Below are 19,094 nucleotides of genomic sequence, written 5' to 3'. Positions count from 1 at the left end.
CTGCAGAGTTGCAATACTTACTCTCCAGTTCACTGGACTCACCCAGGACAACTAACAAAAGGATGATGATAGACAATGCCCATTCCAAAAAACAGAGTATCTACAACTGCAAGCAAGACAGTTGCATCCATCTACCCTATAGTATCTAAGTTTCCTCTCTATAAGAAACAGAATGGGGGTCATCATTCCAAAATCCTCAAGACTGGCAATGAACAATGGGCAAAAGTAGACTTACTATTCTTTTAGTATACTATTATAGACTTATTCTTATTTCAGCAGTGGAAGAACTTGTATCACTGATATAAAGGCTGTGGCCACCAGGAGTTCTGAGGGGTGGGAGAGGGAAGAATAGGTATAAAATAGGGGCATTTTTGGGACATTGGAATTGTCCTGTAGGACATTGCAAAGATGGATACAGGTCATTACACATTTTGTCAAAACCTATAAAATTGTGCAGGGCAAAGTGTAAACTATGGTGTACACTATAGTCCATGGTTAGTAGCAATATTTCAATATATGTCTATCAGTTTTTACAAATGTACCATACTAATGAAAGATGTTGTTAATGTGGAAAAGTGTGGGAGGGGGAGGGGGCAGGGTATATGGGAATTCCCTATATTTTTTACGTAACATTTATGTAATCTAAAGCTTCTTTGAAAATAAAAAAAAAATTTTTTTTTAATATAGGTATAGAAATCATAAGAGAAGCTCAGGCTGTGTTGGGGTGTGTTTGATATCTAAATTATATTTAAACACCCAAGAATGAATAAGATCATATAGGGAGTGAGAGGAAAAAAGGGCCAAGGATTATTCTTGGGAAAATGCAACATTTCCCTTTTCTTGCCCATTGTCCTTCTTTTGTTTTTTGATTTCTTCATATCCTCAGTCATGCAAATAGCTTATTATGGAAATATTTTTATTACCTGTAAAACCACGATTAGAATCCAAGTTCTATTTATCACTCTTCTTTTCTAGCTTGCATTAAGAATACTATTGCCAGGCGGCGGACTTGGCCCAGTGGTTAGGGCATCTGTCTACGACATGGGAGGTCTGCGGTTCAAACCCCGGGCCTCCTTGACCTGTGTGGAGCTGGCACATGCGCAGTGCTGATGCGTGCAAGGAGTGACCTGCCACACAGGGTGTACCCCGCTTAGGGGAGCCCCATGCGCAAGGAGCGCACCCCGTAAGGAGAGCTTCCCAGTGCGAAAGAAAGTGCAGCCTGCCCAAGAATGGTGCCACACACAAGGAGAGCTGACACAACAAGATGACACAACAAAAAAAACACAGATTCCCATGCCGCTGACAACAACAGAAGCGGATAAAGAAGACGACACAGCAAATAGACACAGAGAACAGACAACCGGGGGGGAGAGGAGAGAAATAAATAAATAAATCTTTTAAAAAAAAAAAGAATACTATTGTCCTTACTCATTTAGTTTTCCCTTCATCAACGGTCAAAACATGAGGTTGTGTTTTGCTTTTCTTTAAAAAAAAAAGCTTAAATATAATTCTTATTAAAAAGAGAAGAAAGGGAACCAAAATGGCTGTGCATTGAGCGATAGCTTTCTACATACGAGGTCCAGGTTCAATCCCCAGCCCCAGTATCTCAAAAAACAACTAACTAACTAAATAAATAAAATAAAATAAAAAGAAGGAAAAGGAGACCTTTCATTTCACTGTTCCTAGTTGCCTTCAGGACTCCTGTATACTTTATCTTTTGACAATATGTCTAAAAAAGAAACTTAGAGTAAGAAAGAAAGAAATGATTAACAAAAATAATATGGCTGACCAAACAGGAAATATATAGGAACACGGGCATTTTAACAGAGAAGCCACAAAAGGTCACAGAACATTTCATGCTTATCTTTGGTCTAAAGCTATTCCTCAAAAGGTTAAGAGATATATTCTTTTTATAATCATGAAGCTTTCCACTTTCAGCATTTAGGAGTTACAACGTACATTTGTCAGTAGAAGAATTCTTATGTGGTACCATACTGACTAAGAGGAATTTTTAAAAACATAAAATTCTCTAATGACAGTATAATTTATACTCCGAGTTTGAGGGCAGTGTTTGTCAATGAGTGCACGCCAAATGTAAGAATAATGTTTTTTCTTTCTAAATAAATAGAAAACTAGTATAAAAGGATTTGTGTGTATAGTTTTGGGGCCAAGTTCATAATCAATTCAAATTAAATGCTTAGCCTGAAACTTTATAAGTAAAAGAAAAATTATTATTTAAATGACATTCCATCATCTCTCTTTGTCTTCTATTTTTGCTGCTTATTTTTCTTCCTTTCAGCTAGTTTTTAATACTTTTGATGATAATTTAGAACTTTTGCCTTAGAACAGATTAAGGAAAGTAAAGGAAATTTTAATGGTTTAATACATAGGCCTTTATGTTTAAAATGAGTTTTGAGATTATGTGTTGTATATTTTTTTAATACAAATTCTCTTCCCCTACTCTCTTTGACAACAATCTGAGCTGAAACCATCGAAATCAAATTGAGGTTCATGTGCAAATATGCCTTATCCCATAGTAAAATTGGTGAAAGATTATGAAATGTCTGAATTCTTAATACCTTCAAGATTTTAAAATTCAAGTTGTTATTGAATCTCTCCATATTACTCTTGAATTCTGTCCCAATTGGGACAATCTTTCAAGTAATCATTTAACATGTCATAGAATTAAAGGACAGCAACTAAAAGACTCAATTTATCCTTCATATATTAAGTTTTAATAGTAGACTTGACAAGTTCACCGACTCCAGAGTTGAAACCCTAGCCTCTCCTTCAGATTTGCTATATTTTATTTTTAGATGTAATCACTTCCCTCCGGTAAATGGCTAGTGACCACACACACAGGTCTGCACATGAGAAAATTAAAAAGGAAACCTTGTGCTGTGAATCAGAAACCCAACACACAAGAAGAGCCCCCTGTCAGGCTGTACCCAGAGTGTCATATTCTTCAATAATCCCTATGACAGTACTGTGCTGACATTTTCAATTAAAGCAAACGATACTTGACGTTAGCAATTTTCATGGCACGTTCAGTATGTGTCCCTTCATGAGCACTGTCTAAGAAATGGCATCATGAAAATCAACTCCTTTTTCCTCTGTTAATTCTCCTAAATGCTTCTTTTAAGTGAATCTTGTAGGAATTCAGATCAGGTTTGAATTTGTGTTCTTAGAAAAATATTTCAGAAAGATTAATTAGGTAAAGTATATTGGATCAGAATATATGAATTTTAGTAGTGTCTTACATAAAATATAACCTGATTGAAGAACTGAAGTACCATAGCCACAAAAGCAAACATTCCTGGAGAATCCCAAGAACTACCAAAAGCAAAAAATTAAAAAAGCTAAAAAAATTTAAAATAGAATAAAATAAAATAAAATAAAAAGAACTTGGTGGCATAAGACACAAGAAAACCAACTGAGAAGATGACAAAAAAGAAATGTCAGTTAATTACCCAAAAGATGAATATTTCTCAAAGTACTTTCTTCAGATATCCCATATTAGATTCACCTGAGGAACTTGTTAAAGATGTAAATTACTGAATCCCACCCCTGAAATGCAAAATGGGAATTTTTGAGAGCAGGACTCAGGCATCAAGGGTCCTGGGTGATTCTAGGTCACACTAAAATTAGAGAACCACTTCTGTAAATCCCTCAAATCATCTTTCTTATCAAGATCATTTATTATACACCAGCATGTGCATAAAAACTGTATCCTACTCAACCAAAGGTTTTCTTTTCTAATTAAAAAAAGCCCTTTCTTTTCTGACTAAATTGCAAAGTATGTTACCTACTATGTTTCATAAAGAAGAGGTGTGGAAATTCAGACAAGTAGTCAACATTATCACAATAAACTCCCCCACACTATTTATTCTTTGGCCATGAGTCACTGCTGATTTATTTCTCACTAAGGAAAGAAAGTGTTTTCCCCCACAAAAGCTATACCAGACACAGGATGTCATTTATGCAATGATGGGATAGTCAGACTTTTATGTGGATTATTTTAGGAAATGTACCTCCTATCAAATTAGTAAAAGTCATTAAGACTTATATAACATGGGAAGTAGATTTGGCTCAATGGATAGAGCATCCACCTACCACATGGAAGTCCAGGGTTCAAACCCAGGGCCTCCTGACCTGTGTGGTGGGCTGCCCCACTCACAGTGCTGATGTGTACAAGGAGTACCTGCCCTGCGTAGGGGAGCCCCATGCACAAGGAGTGCATCCAATAAGGAGAGTGGGCCTGTGCAAAGAAACCGCAACCTGCCCAGGTGTGGCACCGTATACATGGAGAGCTGCCACAACAAGATGATGCAACAAAAAGAGACACAGATTTCTGGTGCCACCAACAAGAATCCAAGAGGACACAGATGAATACAGCGAATGGAGACAATGGAGACACAGAGGGCAGACAATGGGGCAGGAGAAGAGAAATAAATAAAAAATAAATCCAAAAAAAAAAAAAGACTTACATAACATTCTGAGAGATTAAGATTTATTATATCTTTATTAGTTTTTTTATGTGAAACTCAAACTCAAAAGTCACTACTATAATAAATCTGTACCTTTATAGCTAAAATTACTAAAGAAATATTAAAAGAACAAGTTCAATAAGACTCACAGTCTTAGAATACATAAAGTTATAATGTGATCCTTTGCAGAGAAAAAGCATTAAAATTTCTCTGTTTAGCAAATGCCTTCATCAGTGTGCCCAGTTTGATCAATTACTAGTTGACTTTGTAATTGAAGTGCATCTAGGCAAGTAATTTACACATGCTCAATGTTCAAGAAAAGTCTTCCAAATTAACCAAGTAATAATTGTTATAAAAAATCAGAGGTGGAAGTAAATATTTCAAATCCCCATCAAGCCCTTGTAAATGTTTATGAGATGACTGATAAATTTAACAAATGCAAATAAATGTTATTTATTTTAAGTCATCCTCCAAAGATCTGTCAACCTTTAGTTCGCCTCATACGAGATACTATGAAAACTGACTTTTAACTAAACTAAATATCCTTTTATACCTTCTATTCTTGTAACTATTTCCTTTAACTTTTCTCTAATTAAGATTACATGTGTCCCTCATTAATACTAATTAGTGATGAGTTTCTGTACTCATAATGTAATTCTTGATGAGGAAAGGGAAAAATATACATCATATATAGTGTGTGTATTATATATGTTTATGATGTATATTTATATTTGTAAATATAAATTTATAGTTGTAAATATCAAAGAGAGAAAGGAAAGGCTATTTGGACTGATAAAATATGTATATAAAAATGAGGTCATCTTAGAAATCTCCCCGCACATCATATGAAAGTCAATAGGGGAAAACAATGAATTATTATTTATTCTGTATTTGTAGGTTTAGTCTATGGCTTCTCCAACCTGAATAGGATTTGTTTTAATGATTTTTAATGACTTAAAGACTATAAATACATTTGGGGACTGGACAAAGAGGTAGCCTGGATACCTGGCTTGTCCCTGACGGTCATGGAAGTGGAAGCAGGAAGCAGGAGCACTGCCACCCAAAGCCAAACTTTCCAAGAGCCAATGTGCCTCATTGCACCTCGAAACCATGTGAACAAGTGACCACAGACCTGCAAAGAAAAAATGTTCATATTGAGGTTTATTTTATGTACTTTCTTTCTTTATCTCCAGAAAAAACTCACTACCAAAGAGAAAGCAATTAATTTTACATTATATACATAACTTATATTATACATAATTCTATAATAAATGTATGGATATCAATATATACCTTAATCTGTACTTCAAAGAGTTCTGAAAATATTTTCAGATTAGTTTCTAGTAAATTATCAATGCCCATACAGTCACTTATAAACGATTTTTTTTCTTTTTTTTAAATGCTTTTTTAAAGCCATGACACTTAAAATGATTTATATTTTTAAAATATAATTTTATTATTCATAACACTTTTTTTCTAAATATTAGTTTTACATATTTTGGCTTAACTGATATCATTATGTTTTTAATTCACTTTTGTTCTTACTGGATTAAATAATCACTGCTACTGGAGTGATTACTTACTGCAAATGTGAAAGTAATCTTTCCTTATATTTAAAAAGAAAAATGGACATATTTAATGTCTTCCACTCTTGAGCTTATTATTGGCATCATATTTATCATTAATGTGTTACTTCCCCAAATGGTTGTCTTTCTGAATGGAGATTGCTACTCTACAGATATTACAATAAAAGATTTAGTAATTACAATTCTTAAAATGGAAAATTTAAACATCATTTAATTTTTTGTAACTAATATGGAAATGAATTGCAAGTAAAAATCTAATGTCTCTCTCAGTATAGTTGACAATTGCAGTATTATTAGAATAGCTATTCTAAGAGTTCTAAATATGCAAAAAATATATTATACCAATATTTGTCATCATTCAAAGTTAAATCAAGAGTCAAATATAAAAGGATTCATCATACCAGTGTCTAAATTTAGTCATTAGACACTCTTTAGGGAGAAAAAAAAAACAACTACCGTCTTCCTTGGTATTCTGTGTGTGCCAAATACCCCAAGATCAGCATTTTAAAATTAAGTCAAGATTTTAGATATTTCTGGAAGAATAGCTGGAAGCAGCAATTGCAATATTAAAACTATATGTGTGGTTCTAAATACCAAACAGCTGGGTTTATGCTTAACTTCTTTCAAACTCTTTTATCTAGATATAGTCCCAATCCTCATTTGACTTTGTAAATTTATCCTGCCATTATTTGAAGTTAGTTAGCAACTGTTAAAGCAATTTTTTCTATTTCAAATAAAATGAACCCACAAATACTGATCTAATTTTCAGAGAGATCCTTGATTATGTTTGTATTTTTAACAAAATTATTTTTCTCTTAGTTGATAAATTAGTAGTATAATACAGTGGTTAAAAGCTTGGCTTTGGGAATAGATGTGGCTCAGGCAGTTGAGTGCCCCCTCCCACATGGGAGGTCCCAGGTCAGTTCCCAGTACCTCCTGAAAAAACAAAAAACTACAAGCAAAACAAAAGATAAAACCATCTCAGGAAAGCCAATGTGGCTCAGTGGTTGATTGCTGGCTTCCCACGTACAAGGTCCTGGTTTCAATCCCTGAACCCCAGCATGTCAAAACAACAACAACAACAACAAAAGTGTTATTCCCACTTTGCAGATGAATAAATTATTTAATGCATTAAAAGAATATAGTACAATGCTTTGAACATGTCTTCAAAAAAAAGTTCCTGTCATTATAATGGTTTGGTCTACTATTAATTAATAATAATTAGTAAAAGTTAACCATTATATTTATCTCCTCAGCCTGAGGTTACTATTGATATTTGGACAATGGAGAAGTGCCAAAGCATTCTAGATATTTATGGTCTTGAAACCTTGACTCCTGTTACAGCAACAAAGTACCCGAGAGGTATAAAGCCATAAGCATATGAACTCAATCTTGAGGTCTCCCAACAATATCCTTGGGCAATTTATAGGATAAGAACGCTTAGCTTCAACATCATTAGTACCAAAAAACCTCATTTGTCTAAAGTAACTGAAGAATAAGACGTTATGGTAAGTTGATTAAACGTAGTTATTGACATAATTATTGAATAATTGCCATTCCATCATGTCACTATAATGTCTCTCCCCAAGGTTACCAAGAACTTCTGACTTGCCAAAGAATCCTTTACTTTCCTCATCTTATTAACTCTCAGAGACATTGCCAAAAGATGACCACTCTCTGTTTTGAAACCCTTGATGTCACTGGCCTCCCTGAGTGCACACTCTTCTGCATTACCTCTAAGTACCCTTCCCAGATAGTTTTCTGCCTGATCTCTTAATATGGGGATCTATGGACCCTCCTCTCCTCTCTCTTTATAATGTCTCCCTAGGCAATCTCTCCATTCTCTTGGCTTTAAACAAGTGTCTGTAAGCTGATAAACCTAAAATTTGTATTTCCAGCCTGGCCTTTTCTCTGAAGTTTAGACTGTATATCCAAATGCCTACTCAATAACTCCTCATAGATGTCACATGGACAGTCACAACTTACTATATCCAAATTGACCTCTTGATTCCCAAACACAACTTGTTCCCCTCATGCTCTCCCCAATCAAAATAATTAGGACCCATAAAAATGTTCAAACCAGAAACTTATACATCACATTAATTCTTCTGTCTCCCTCATCACCATCTCCCATATCCATACCATCAGCAAGTCATGTCAGTGTTATCCCCAAACACATCTCAAATATCTCCACTCCCCTCAGTTCCTCTGCCAAAACTCTGATTCAGGATACCCTGGTCTAAACCCCTACAACAGCTTCTCAACTGTTTTCCCCCATCCATTGTTGATCCCTGACTAAATTCATTTCTCTACAGAGCACTAGTGCTATTTATTTACTTATTTATTTATTTTAGGAGCTACCAGGGATTGAACCTGGGACCTCATACATGGGAAACAGGTGCTTAACCACTGAGCTACATCCACTTCCCTGCAGTGTTTTTCTTTAATGAATGCTGATCATATCTCTCCCCTGCTTCAAACACATTAATGGTTTCCCATTCTACTCCAAATCTAGAACTCTTTCTATGGCCCAGAAGCCCTGAATAATCTGACCCCTCCCCACCTCTCTTGCCTTATCTGATACCATTCTCTTTACTAAAGTTTTGTTTCTCAAATCCTCACACATTTTGCAAACTCAAGGCTTTTGTGCACGCTCAAGGCTTTTGTGCACGCTCCTTACTCATCTTGTGTCCTGTTCATCCTTCATCTTCCAAATTAAATGTCACTATCTGGAAGAGCTTCTGCCTGACAAGTAAGTGTCATCACTGCATTATTCTCTAGCTCAGACTTTAATTCATCTGTGTGCATACATTTATTGCCCCCACTCAACTCTAAGTTGCATGCTAGCAAGGACCATGTCTGTCTTGTCCATCACTCTCTCTGGGAAGACTAGCCCAGGACTTGGCAAAGTGGACCTCAAAAAAAATATGTTGAATAAAAAAAAATAAGAGTCTTACAATTTTCAAATTTTAAGGTATAATGAAATACACTTATCTTTGAATCTGTAGTGATCATAATTTAATCTTTTATAATTCTCAAGACATTTCAAGATTTTTTAATATTTCAAGGGTAATTACCACAAATAACACTTCCCCGTATATTTCTAAAATGTGTTTGAGATTTTGGTTTTTCACATCCTGATTAAATGGAGATGTAGTCCATTCAGCTAGGGACATATGAAAAATCTTTCATAAAGGTCTCAAAATAAATCCTCGTATACATTTAAAAGTCACCTATTCCAGATCTTTAAACTGTGCTATAGGCATTTTGCAGGGTTGGCCTCCACAAAATAGTCAAGGGCAAAACTTCCCTCAGGTTCATTGTACGTTTCTTCTCCAGGTCCTTCTCACCATCCCCAGACACCTGCTGTTCTCAGAATGCTTCTTGCTACCCTGAACTACCTCCAGGACTTTCCCTGGATTCCCTTTTTTGGCCTTGTGCTCAACCCCCTTCCTTATCAAAACCTGCCAGTTTCCTAGTCTGTCCCCACAGGTCCCAGCTAGATGGCTATCAAGATAGTTTTATAAATGAATCCAAGAATTGTTATCACAGTTTTAGATGTTGCTCTTCCTAGAAAAGATTCAAATTTTAACACAGATCTTCAATGCTTTCTCAATGGACTGACTAATATAGAAACTCAGGAAAATATATGTGGACACAAATCACTGTTTTCTATACTTGTACAAAGATGATTTTTACATTATAAGAAGAATATGGAGCATATTGGTCATATATGGTCTCATTTTCTGAAGCATAATTTCTTTTATATATAGTATTTTATTTTAATCCTCACAATAACTTGAGAGGCAGTCCTACTCGCCCCTGATATTAGCAGGGTACAGAACAAGAAGTTCACATACCATATGTCTAGATATTTGTAAGTTAAAAAGAAAACTAACAAAACTGATAAGAAATAAGTTTATCCTTCTATCTTGATGAATATAACTTCACAAAAACCTGAAAGGCCAGGTCAAGTTTATAATTCTACAGAGTAGGCTACATGATATGAACTGGCCTCTGACCTGAACCAAAGCTCATCCCTTTTCTCTTTCCATCCCTGGCTCTGTCGGAACCATAAGGAACCTCACCCACACATATGTGAACATCCCAATAAATCTAAACCCTGCCCATACCACCTGAAAATAGCTGGCCCTTGACCACCCCTTAGGCCTAGGGATATTTACACCCCAGACTTTGTCTACCACTGGGAAAAGAAGTCTCCCAAGTACTCAGAGCTGAGTCTAGAAGGAACAGCTCAGACTTTGGGTAGCATGTCATCTTGGCCCTGTAAATCCATAACCCTGAGAGCAAATGCACACCCAGAGCAGTGTTACATCAGAGCTTCTAAAATGTAGGGCCCAGAGCAGGGATCATCTTGCTCAAGACTAAGGATAACAGTTAATGGGTTCCCATTCTACAGATATGAAGCATTAACACTCAAACGGAAAATCCCATAACCTGGGTTCAAGTCCAGGTCTGCTGGGCTAAAAACTTTTACTCTTATACCATGATTCTCACTATTAGGGTGGGGGACAGAGCTGTCATATTTCCATACACCTCCTTTTAAATTTTTACCTATTCTCCATCAACATTCTAGCCACACCCCAAATAGTTTCTCCCAGCATAATTTTGAGTGTACCCAAGCCTGGCAGTCTTCAGTACACAAACCTAAAGGAGCCTATGAACCTTCTAAAATCATCCAGACAGCCTGCCTAGAACTGATTTCTCACTGACCTGACAGTGAAGAGATAATGGCTGTCAAAAGGCCTGGCCCTGACCTCTGCCTCTAAACTATTATTCTTACCATCATTTGCCAACTGGAATAGATTTGGGGTAGAAGAATAAAAAAAAAAAAAAAAAGTCACTGTCTCTTAAAATTCCTTGATCCAGCTCTTGAAATCCTAGATAGCAATTATCAAAACTAAGAATATTTGGATTAGGACATGGATTTTTAAAACTCCCTTATGAATATCTATTTGTATAAAGAAAACACAAAAAGAACAGAAAGGAACATTAGGAATACTGAAACTTTCATTCTATTAGTATCAATAGAGTGAAGTTCCTACTATGTTCCAGTCACTGGGATTATAGCAGAGTCAAATAGGGAAAATCCCTGGTGCCACACTGGTTAAAGAAACTGAAAATAAAGAAACACATATACTCTTGGTGAAAGATAGATATTAGGACGTATAGGAAACCAGAGGAAGTGGATGAAATGGCAGACTTGCTAGATAAGATGGTCAGAAGCTGGTCAGAAGTCTCTCAGCACAAGCTTTTGAATTATAAACCAAATCAAGTCTGCCTTTGCAACATGCATACTTTTACTTTTATGGTTTCTAAGACTTTATAATGCTTATTCTGCATCTCTGAAATTTGGTGTAAGGTACAGAGGTCATGGCATTAGATCCAATACCAAAATAGAAAATAACATGAAAAGGACAAGTGAAAGAAGAAAAAGAGGGAAGGAAATAAAAAAAAAAGAATACTGATTGGTTTTATGTAAGCTGTTAAATGAGCAACAGAACATTTCGACCTTCAAAAAAGTAGGTTTTTTGAATGCCTGAAATGACCCAAGTTTTTACAGCATTTATTATAAAGACAAATTCTGTGTTACTGGGTAGGGGTTCAATTTTTAAATCAAACCTTCTTGACCACCCTCCAGTATGCCTGCATATAACCCTACCGGGAAAATCTGGTCATACTGTACATTATAAAGTGACACATTGTATAAATAAGCAAAAACAACAGGTGTTACACATCTGTTCTTTTACCAATCTGTAGTATCTATCTTTAGTGAATCTATCATAGAGGCTATAAACTACTGGAGAAAAAAACAGCTGAAAAGTCATAGCTATAGATTTATAAACCCAAGTCTATAATTGGACAAATACTCCCCAAAACTGAAGAATATATCTAGCATGGTTTTACAGTTTTATCAGTGACTGGAGTAATAAACTTGAGGTTTTCAGAGGTCTTTTGCAACTTAGGCAAGGTTTCTACATTTGTTATGTTCTAACCAAAATATCTTGACCTTCATACTTTAATTACAGGCACCATCATTAACTTAGGAGCCCAAGTTAAAAGTCATCTTTAAATTGTTCTTCAACCTCCATATCAAATTTCTCTCAAAGTCTATAAAACATGCTTTTGGGAACTGTGTGGCTCAAGTGGTTGAGCATTGGTGTATCACACATGAGGTCCAAGGTTGAATGTCTGGCCCCAGTGCCTAAAACAAAACAATACAAAATATACTTTTAGCATACCTTTTGAATCCATACCAACCTTCACTGGGACTGCCTTAGCTCATGTCCTATCATTTCTTTTTTTTTTTTCTTTTTTAACAAATCAATTTCATTGTTACCTATTAATAAAGTATACGATTCATCCACAGTGTACAATCATGCTATCTGGCATAATCACATAGTTGTGGATTCATCACTTCAATCATTATTAGAGCTTTTTCATTATTAAAATTATAATAAACAACAAACAAAAATTTCATCACTTCTCAATCTCTGCTGTACATAGTTGCTATTTCTCACTATTCTTGCTTATTTATTTACTTATTTATTTTATAGTTGTTTTATTGAGATATATTCACATACTATACAATCTATCCAAATTGTATACTCAATGGCCTTCAGTATAATCAAAATGTTGTGCATTCATTTCATCTTTAATAGCCAGAGAAGACAAAACTGCCAGCCTCTTGACCCTTAGGAAAGGGGATTCTGTCCCTCATTTCTCTTGGAGCACCCGTCATGTTTATTTGTTTGTTTTTAACCCTTTTTTTTTAATTGTCTTGAGCTATCACTCTTCTTGTCATGCTCTCTACAGATCGATGTCCAGCAGTCTCCTGCTTTGTGGGTTCCCAAAACAGCTCACTGAGGCAGCATTTTGTCCCCACTTAGGCATTTTTTTGTAGGAGCAATGATATGGGTGCTCTTAGTCTGACGCCATCTTGCCCCACCTCCCTATCATTTCTAATGTGGAAATTTCAATAGACTATTAACTAGACTTCCTGACTCCAGTCTTACTCCCCCTAATTTCATATCCCTAATGCTCAAGAATTCTGTTTCTAAAATGAAGATTTAATTACTCTAAGTGCCCTGTTTAAAGTCTTGTGACTTTTTGCTGCCCACTCCTTAAGCGAGATAGTCAAAGCTCATTAAGTGGGTTCACAACACACTGTCCAGCCTCATGTTCACCTACCTCCTTCCAAATACACTCTGTTCCATCAATCTATTCACAATTTTGAAAACGTATCAGGCTTCTGCACATGCTGCTTGTGCTGGTGGAATGTCCTTTCAATCCTTCCTCCATCTGGTGAACACTTACTTGGCCTTTGACATATAGTGCTACATCCTCTCTGAAGTCTGCGAGAACCAGTCCAGGCAGAGTTCATTACTCTCTGCCTTGTGATCCCACAAAACTCAGAAAAGACTTCTTCAGCATCCTGTGTTACACTGTAATGACTTTTTGCATTCTATGTCCCCTCTATATTAGACATCTTGGAGGAAAAAAGATTTTATCTTATTTATCTGTGACTTGTTTAAACTTGGCATAGAGAAGTTACTCATTTGATGAATTTGTAGGATGAATCTAGTCTAAGCAGTACCTTTGGACTAAAATTAAACAAATTAAAGGTTGAAATACTAGTAATATATCCAGATATGACTTAACTTTTATAGAAGGATATGGATAAAGTGAAGAATTACAGAGAAATATAGGAAAATTTACCAAAATTTTCACTGAACAAAATTTCAGTGATTTAGTGAGGCAAAAATGTGATGCTATTGAATTTGTTCTCTGCCTTCACAGAAAACATATTCCCTGGCTCCTAATGTTTTTTCCCTCTAAAACTGACCAAATCTGTCACATTTCCTCAATATTCTATTTACTTCTCCTGTCATTTCGAAACCTGTCACTACTTCCTGGGGGGGGGTCTTTCTAAACTGTAAGTTCCCTTTGAATGTGCTTATTCAATTTTCTCCATTTTCAACAAGTTGCTTGTTTTACTGACTACCTTCTCTGAATACAGTTGTCGCCATCAGCGTTTTTATACTATTCCCAATTTCAACTGCCATTACTAGACTACCATTTTTTTTCAGATATCAATTCCCGAGGCTCCATTTTTGTTAAAATTTTACTGAAGTACATCATTCATACATGAATATACATAAATACAAACATATAGTAAAATTTGTGAATTTACAAAATAAGCATGCATATCATCATACAAGACTCCCATACATCTCCCCATCACCACCATCTAGCACTGTTATGAAAAATTTGTTACAGATTATGAAAACGCATCATCAAAATATTACTAACTATAGTTCATTTCTTACATTTGGTGTATTTTCCCCCAACCCACCCAATTATTAATATCCTATATTAGTATTATATATTTGTTATCACTCAGGAGAAATGTTCTTGTATTTATGTTAACCACAGTCCATCATCCACCAGTAGACTCCCTGTGTTATACAGACCCCTGCTTTGTACAATTCATTCAAAGTGTACACTCAGTGGCTCTCATTTTCATCAGAGTTGTGATATCAGCACCTCAGTCAATTTTAGAACGTTTTCATTACTCCAAAAAGAAAAATCCCATACCCCCCCCCTCCTACCCCCTATTGTTGCCCCTTAGTATTGGAAAAATATCTTTTTGCCATTGCTACAAAATATTACAATATTACTGTTAACTATCATCCAAAAATTACATTCGTTGTAATTTTCCCATGTATCACCATATTCTTAGCGCTTTGTAAAAGAAAACCATTCTTATATTTATACTATTAATCACAATCTTCATCCACCACTGAAATCCATTATACAGTCCATAGATTATTCTCTAGTTTCCTTTCAATTGACATTTACTTCCAAAGACTACCCTTTTCAGCCACAATCACATTTATAAATCAGTAGTGTTATATTTATTATACTGTGTTACTCTCAACCCTATTCATTTTCACACTTTTACAATTAACCTTATTAATAAAGCTACATACATTAAGCATCATCTCCCATTCTTAACCCACCTTCTATTTCCTAGTAACCTATACTCTAGAGTCTATCTACATAAATTTACTCATTGTATTTAGTTCATATTAATGAGACCATACAATATTTGTCCTTTTGTGTTTGGCTTATTTCATTTAACCTCAAAAATGTCTTCAAATTCATCCATGTTACCAAAAGTGTCCCAATTTCATTTCTTCTTACAGTTGAATAGTATTCTATCGTACGTATATACCACATTTTGTTTAGCCATTTATTGGTTGATGGACATTAGGCTGGTTCCATATGTTACCAATTGTGAGTAACACTCCCAAGGCTCCAATTCTCAAGGCTAAAACTATAACAATGGCCCAATGCCACCTAAAATTTTAAATAAAAAATGTATTTTTCCTAAATTATCAACTTTTCCTAGTTTTTTTCACTTAAAGGGCTCTACTAGCTTTCTGATTTCACAATCTTACACTCTCATGGTTAGCTTTGATTTCTCTTCACAATCTATGCCTGGATGCTATTGTTCCACTCTTGGACTCATGATCTTTCTATCAATTTCTAAACTCAAAAGGAGACTTCCTCACCAGATTATCTCTTTACTGACCTACAAAATAATAATCTACAGAGCCCCTGTCCTCCCCTCTTTGCTTCTCCTTTCCAAACTCTCTTGGGCAGGTGCTTTAAGATATTTGGCCCATCCTCCTTCCCTCTGCTATCTGCCTCTCCTCATCTCAGGTTTCACCACAGCTTGAATTCTTTGTGTTACCAGGCACATGACTGCTCACTCCCACCTCTAAGCCTTCACACATGCCATTGCTTCTGGCTAGAATGCCCTCCCTGCTTGTTCTCCTCTGCTAAACCTCGTTTATTCTCTGCCTGTTTAAGATACACATTCTCAATGTATCCTGCCTCAAATAACCCAACTCTGGTCCCATTCATTCTATTTTTTCCAGCATCCTTTCAAGGTTATATATTAGCATCTCTATAGCCCCGCTAGTTTGTAATTTTGTTTATTTTTCTTTCTTCACTTGAATTTGTAGCTGCGATGCCAAGTAACCATACAGCCAAGATTTCTATTTCCCTATCTTCCCCTGCCTCTAAAACCTTTTTCTCTGTGTTGCCAGTGGGCATTTCTGCCTGCTGGAGAAAATGAACTAAAATTGCAGCTGGAGAATATTAGACTGGAGGACCAGAGAGGAGATGGAAAATTTCCATTTCTGGAGAAAACCATGGGCTCCCATCTGTTTTGGATGGTTTCCTTGGATGACAATGATTCAGATACAAAGATAATGTCCCAATTGTGATAATAATCATGTTTGGTTTTCTTTCACCTTTTCTCTATGTCTCTGACCTGTTCATGTAAGATTCAGGCTCATTCCCCTGTACTGTTGCCACACCTCTCTCCTTTCCCAGGAAACTACTTAGATTACTTATCAATTTGAGAGATCACGCTGGACATAACCTCACAGAAGCAGCTGCCACTTACTTTCTCCATTTTCCATCTCATAGAGAAAGAAAGGATTTTCTTTCCTTGATGGTCACCTTCTTTTTTCCACCCTGAAGAGAGATTCCTATTCTTTGCAAGTCCTCCACAGGAATTGTTTACATACAATTAGACGCTTTGGACCATCTGTACACTTTAACCCTCTCAACCCCCCTTTTGCAGGGGCATATCAAGACTCTACTTAGGTATTACACACCCGCCAACAAAGAGATGCTGAAAGGCCACAAACAAATATGAGCAGTTTTCATCTCTTAAAGAATTACATTCGCACTTAATTTGGGCAGAAAAAGAGGTGCAGTTGTTTTCTCTCTTTATAAGGGTGGGGTGGTTGGAGTGATTTTATTTAATTCCCTCCGCTATCAGGAAAGCGAATTTTCTCTTGAGCTCAGATCATTGTTCCTTTTCAGACTTCTCCAAGCAGAAGATGGGATTATTTAATCCTTGGAATTGGGGGTGGGAGGAAGCGGTGCAATTTATTCTTTACCCGTCCAATTCCCAACCTCTAGTTGCGTTCATGATCATTCACTGTTGCGATTCCTAGATGGTTCTATTAAAACTCCACGCACTTCTAGAATTCTGAGTTGAGTACTCCCCTTTTCTATGCCCAGCGCACTGCCCCGAGGCTGGCAATGTGTTCTGGTAACCCTCTCTCCACCCTCTCACCAATCGGTGTCTCTGAGCTCCTTCTGGGGCTTGTGTAACCTGGCCTGTCCACCCGTTCATCTGCCCACCGGCTCGGCTGCTTCCTCTCTCCCTCAATAACCTATATGGACGCACGTTTCGCTAACACGCCCGGCGGCGTGCTTGGTTCCGGTCCAACAAACTTCTGGGGGACCCTGCAGCGCCCTAGCCGGGCTGCGCGGCGCCGCGTCCGCGCTCCCGGCCCGGCGCGCCGGCGTGCTGACTGCGGGGGCGGCGGGTTCTCAGCGCCGGCGGCCGCAGGGGCCGCGTTCTCCGCGCGCCGGGACCAGGACGTTCCCGTGGTGCGGCGGCGGCGAGGACGCGGGGGACGCGGAGGACAGCAGCGGCGCTCAGCCCGGCCGCGCCGCGCATTCTGCAGGGTAATTAAGGAACAGAGCGGGGCGCCTGCGATGAGCCGGGGCGGGCACGCCGGGTCCACGGTTCACCGCCTGTGCCGTCCCCGTGAAGTCGCATTTGGGGGAAATACCCGCTGGTCGGCATAGGTAACCCTGCGCGGGAGACCTAGGCACAGACCCTCGGGTCCACTAGCTTACACCCCTTAACTGTTTCCTCGCTTCCAGGGGGGTAACATCTCTAGCCATGGGCCAAAAAAACATCTAATGGCATGAATATATACTGTTGTTTATTTATGTCCATTTAACCACAGATTTTTTTTTCTGTATTTGCTCTGTTCTCACCCGCATCAGCAGTGTTCCTGTTTCTGCTTCAGACCACATACACCCAGAAAAACCATTACAACTAAAGTATAAAGCGTAAAGCCTGCAGTTAATGAACATATAGACACAATCTCCATTGTATATAGTATATTAAAGTGGCCATGTTGTGCCAAATATTTTTTGTACCATTATTAAGCTACCTATGGAAATGCGTAATTGCAGGTGTGCACTATTTATCCTCCAAGATATATTTACATGTGCAGCACAGTTTTTGCATTTTCTTGAAAAGCAGATGCACGCAAATGACCAGCAACATGAGCACATGACATGGACCGGGCATGTGTACGAGAGATCAAGTGAAACCGCCAGTCGCAAAGCCGAGCAGCTTACCTTGAATTTGTGTTTGAGTCCCTCAGAGGCGCAGTGGAGTCCGGACAGGGCTGCCGCACCGCCGAGGAATGGCCCGAGGGAGCTCCCTGCGAGTGGGGAAGGGGGACGCATCTCTGCCCTTATTAGTCTTTCTCAGTGTGACCCTCCCACTCGGCGAGGATGGAGGACTCCGCAAGACAGAACTCTGCCAACTCACGCACAGGTTTTCCTTAATTACTACAATGTCGCCTTAGAGCTGGGAATAATGTCTTGAAGGTTTACACTTTATTAGCAGTTTCACAGATAGAATGACTGTTTGATGCAGGTGCTTAGAGTTTTTCACGTCCGTTTCTGAAGAAGTGTCTTCCAAGTATTGTTTGTGGCATACATTCACAGGTAGATAATTGGCTTTTTAAGAGTTGAACTAAAAAAGGATGCCATTTATGTTTCCATTTTTCACTTTTATGTTTGGAGTTTATATAAGTTAATCAAGGGAGTCTGTATACCTTTTCGTCATACTCATGTGACAGGTTTGTGTTGTTTTAATTTGTTTGAGCCCACAAAAATATTTTGTGATTTTTAAATATCAAAACTTTCCGTAGACTGGTGCTACAAATGCTGACTTTTAAACTCTTAGGGTTCTCTTTGAGCTTGTGAAGGTGACATATTTCTGCAGATATCTATGTAAGTATATTTATATTTATGTGTGAGTATAGTAGGTATTTATAATAGGTAATATATACACTATATATTTATAGTACAGATTTATATGTAG

General features: G+C 37.3%; 1 protein-coding gene across 1 annotated transcript in view; it reads right to left on the bottom strand.

The window, feature by feature from the left end:
* Window positions 1–18,489, bottom strand: part of COL19A1 (collagen type XIX alpha 1 chain) — a 376,839-nt gene extending 358,350 nt beyond the window's left edge. The window contains exons 1-2 of the mRNA XM_023585875.2: window positions 18,341–18,489; window positions 5,493–5,619 (exon numbers count right to left, since the gene is read on the bottom strand). Of these exons, the coding sequence (XP_023441643.2) occupies window positions 5,493–5,619; window positions 18,341–18,451 (238 nt within the window). The 5' untranslated portion in view covers window positions 18,452–18,489. The remainder of the gene's footprint in view (window positions 1–5,492; window positions 5,620–18,340) is intronic.
* Between the last annotated feature and the right edge of the window lie 605 nt (window positions 18,490–19,094).

The sequence above is a fragment of the Dasypus novemcinctus genome, chromosome 11 (assembly GCF_030445035.2).
Source record: "Dasypus novemcinctus isolate mDasNov1 chromosome 11, mDasNov1.1.hap2, whole genome shotgun sequence".
Taxonomy (NCBI): domain Eukaryota; kingdom Metazoa; phylum Chordata; class Mammalia; order Cingulata; family Dasypodidae; genus Dasypus; species Dasypus novemcinctus.
Note: the sequence above shows the minus strand (reverse complement) of the source record. Positions and strands in the feature narration are given on the sequence as shown.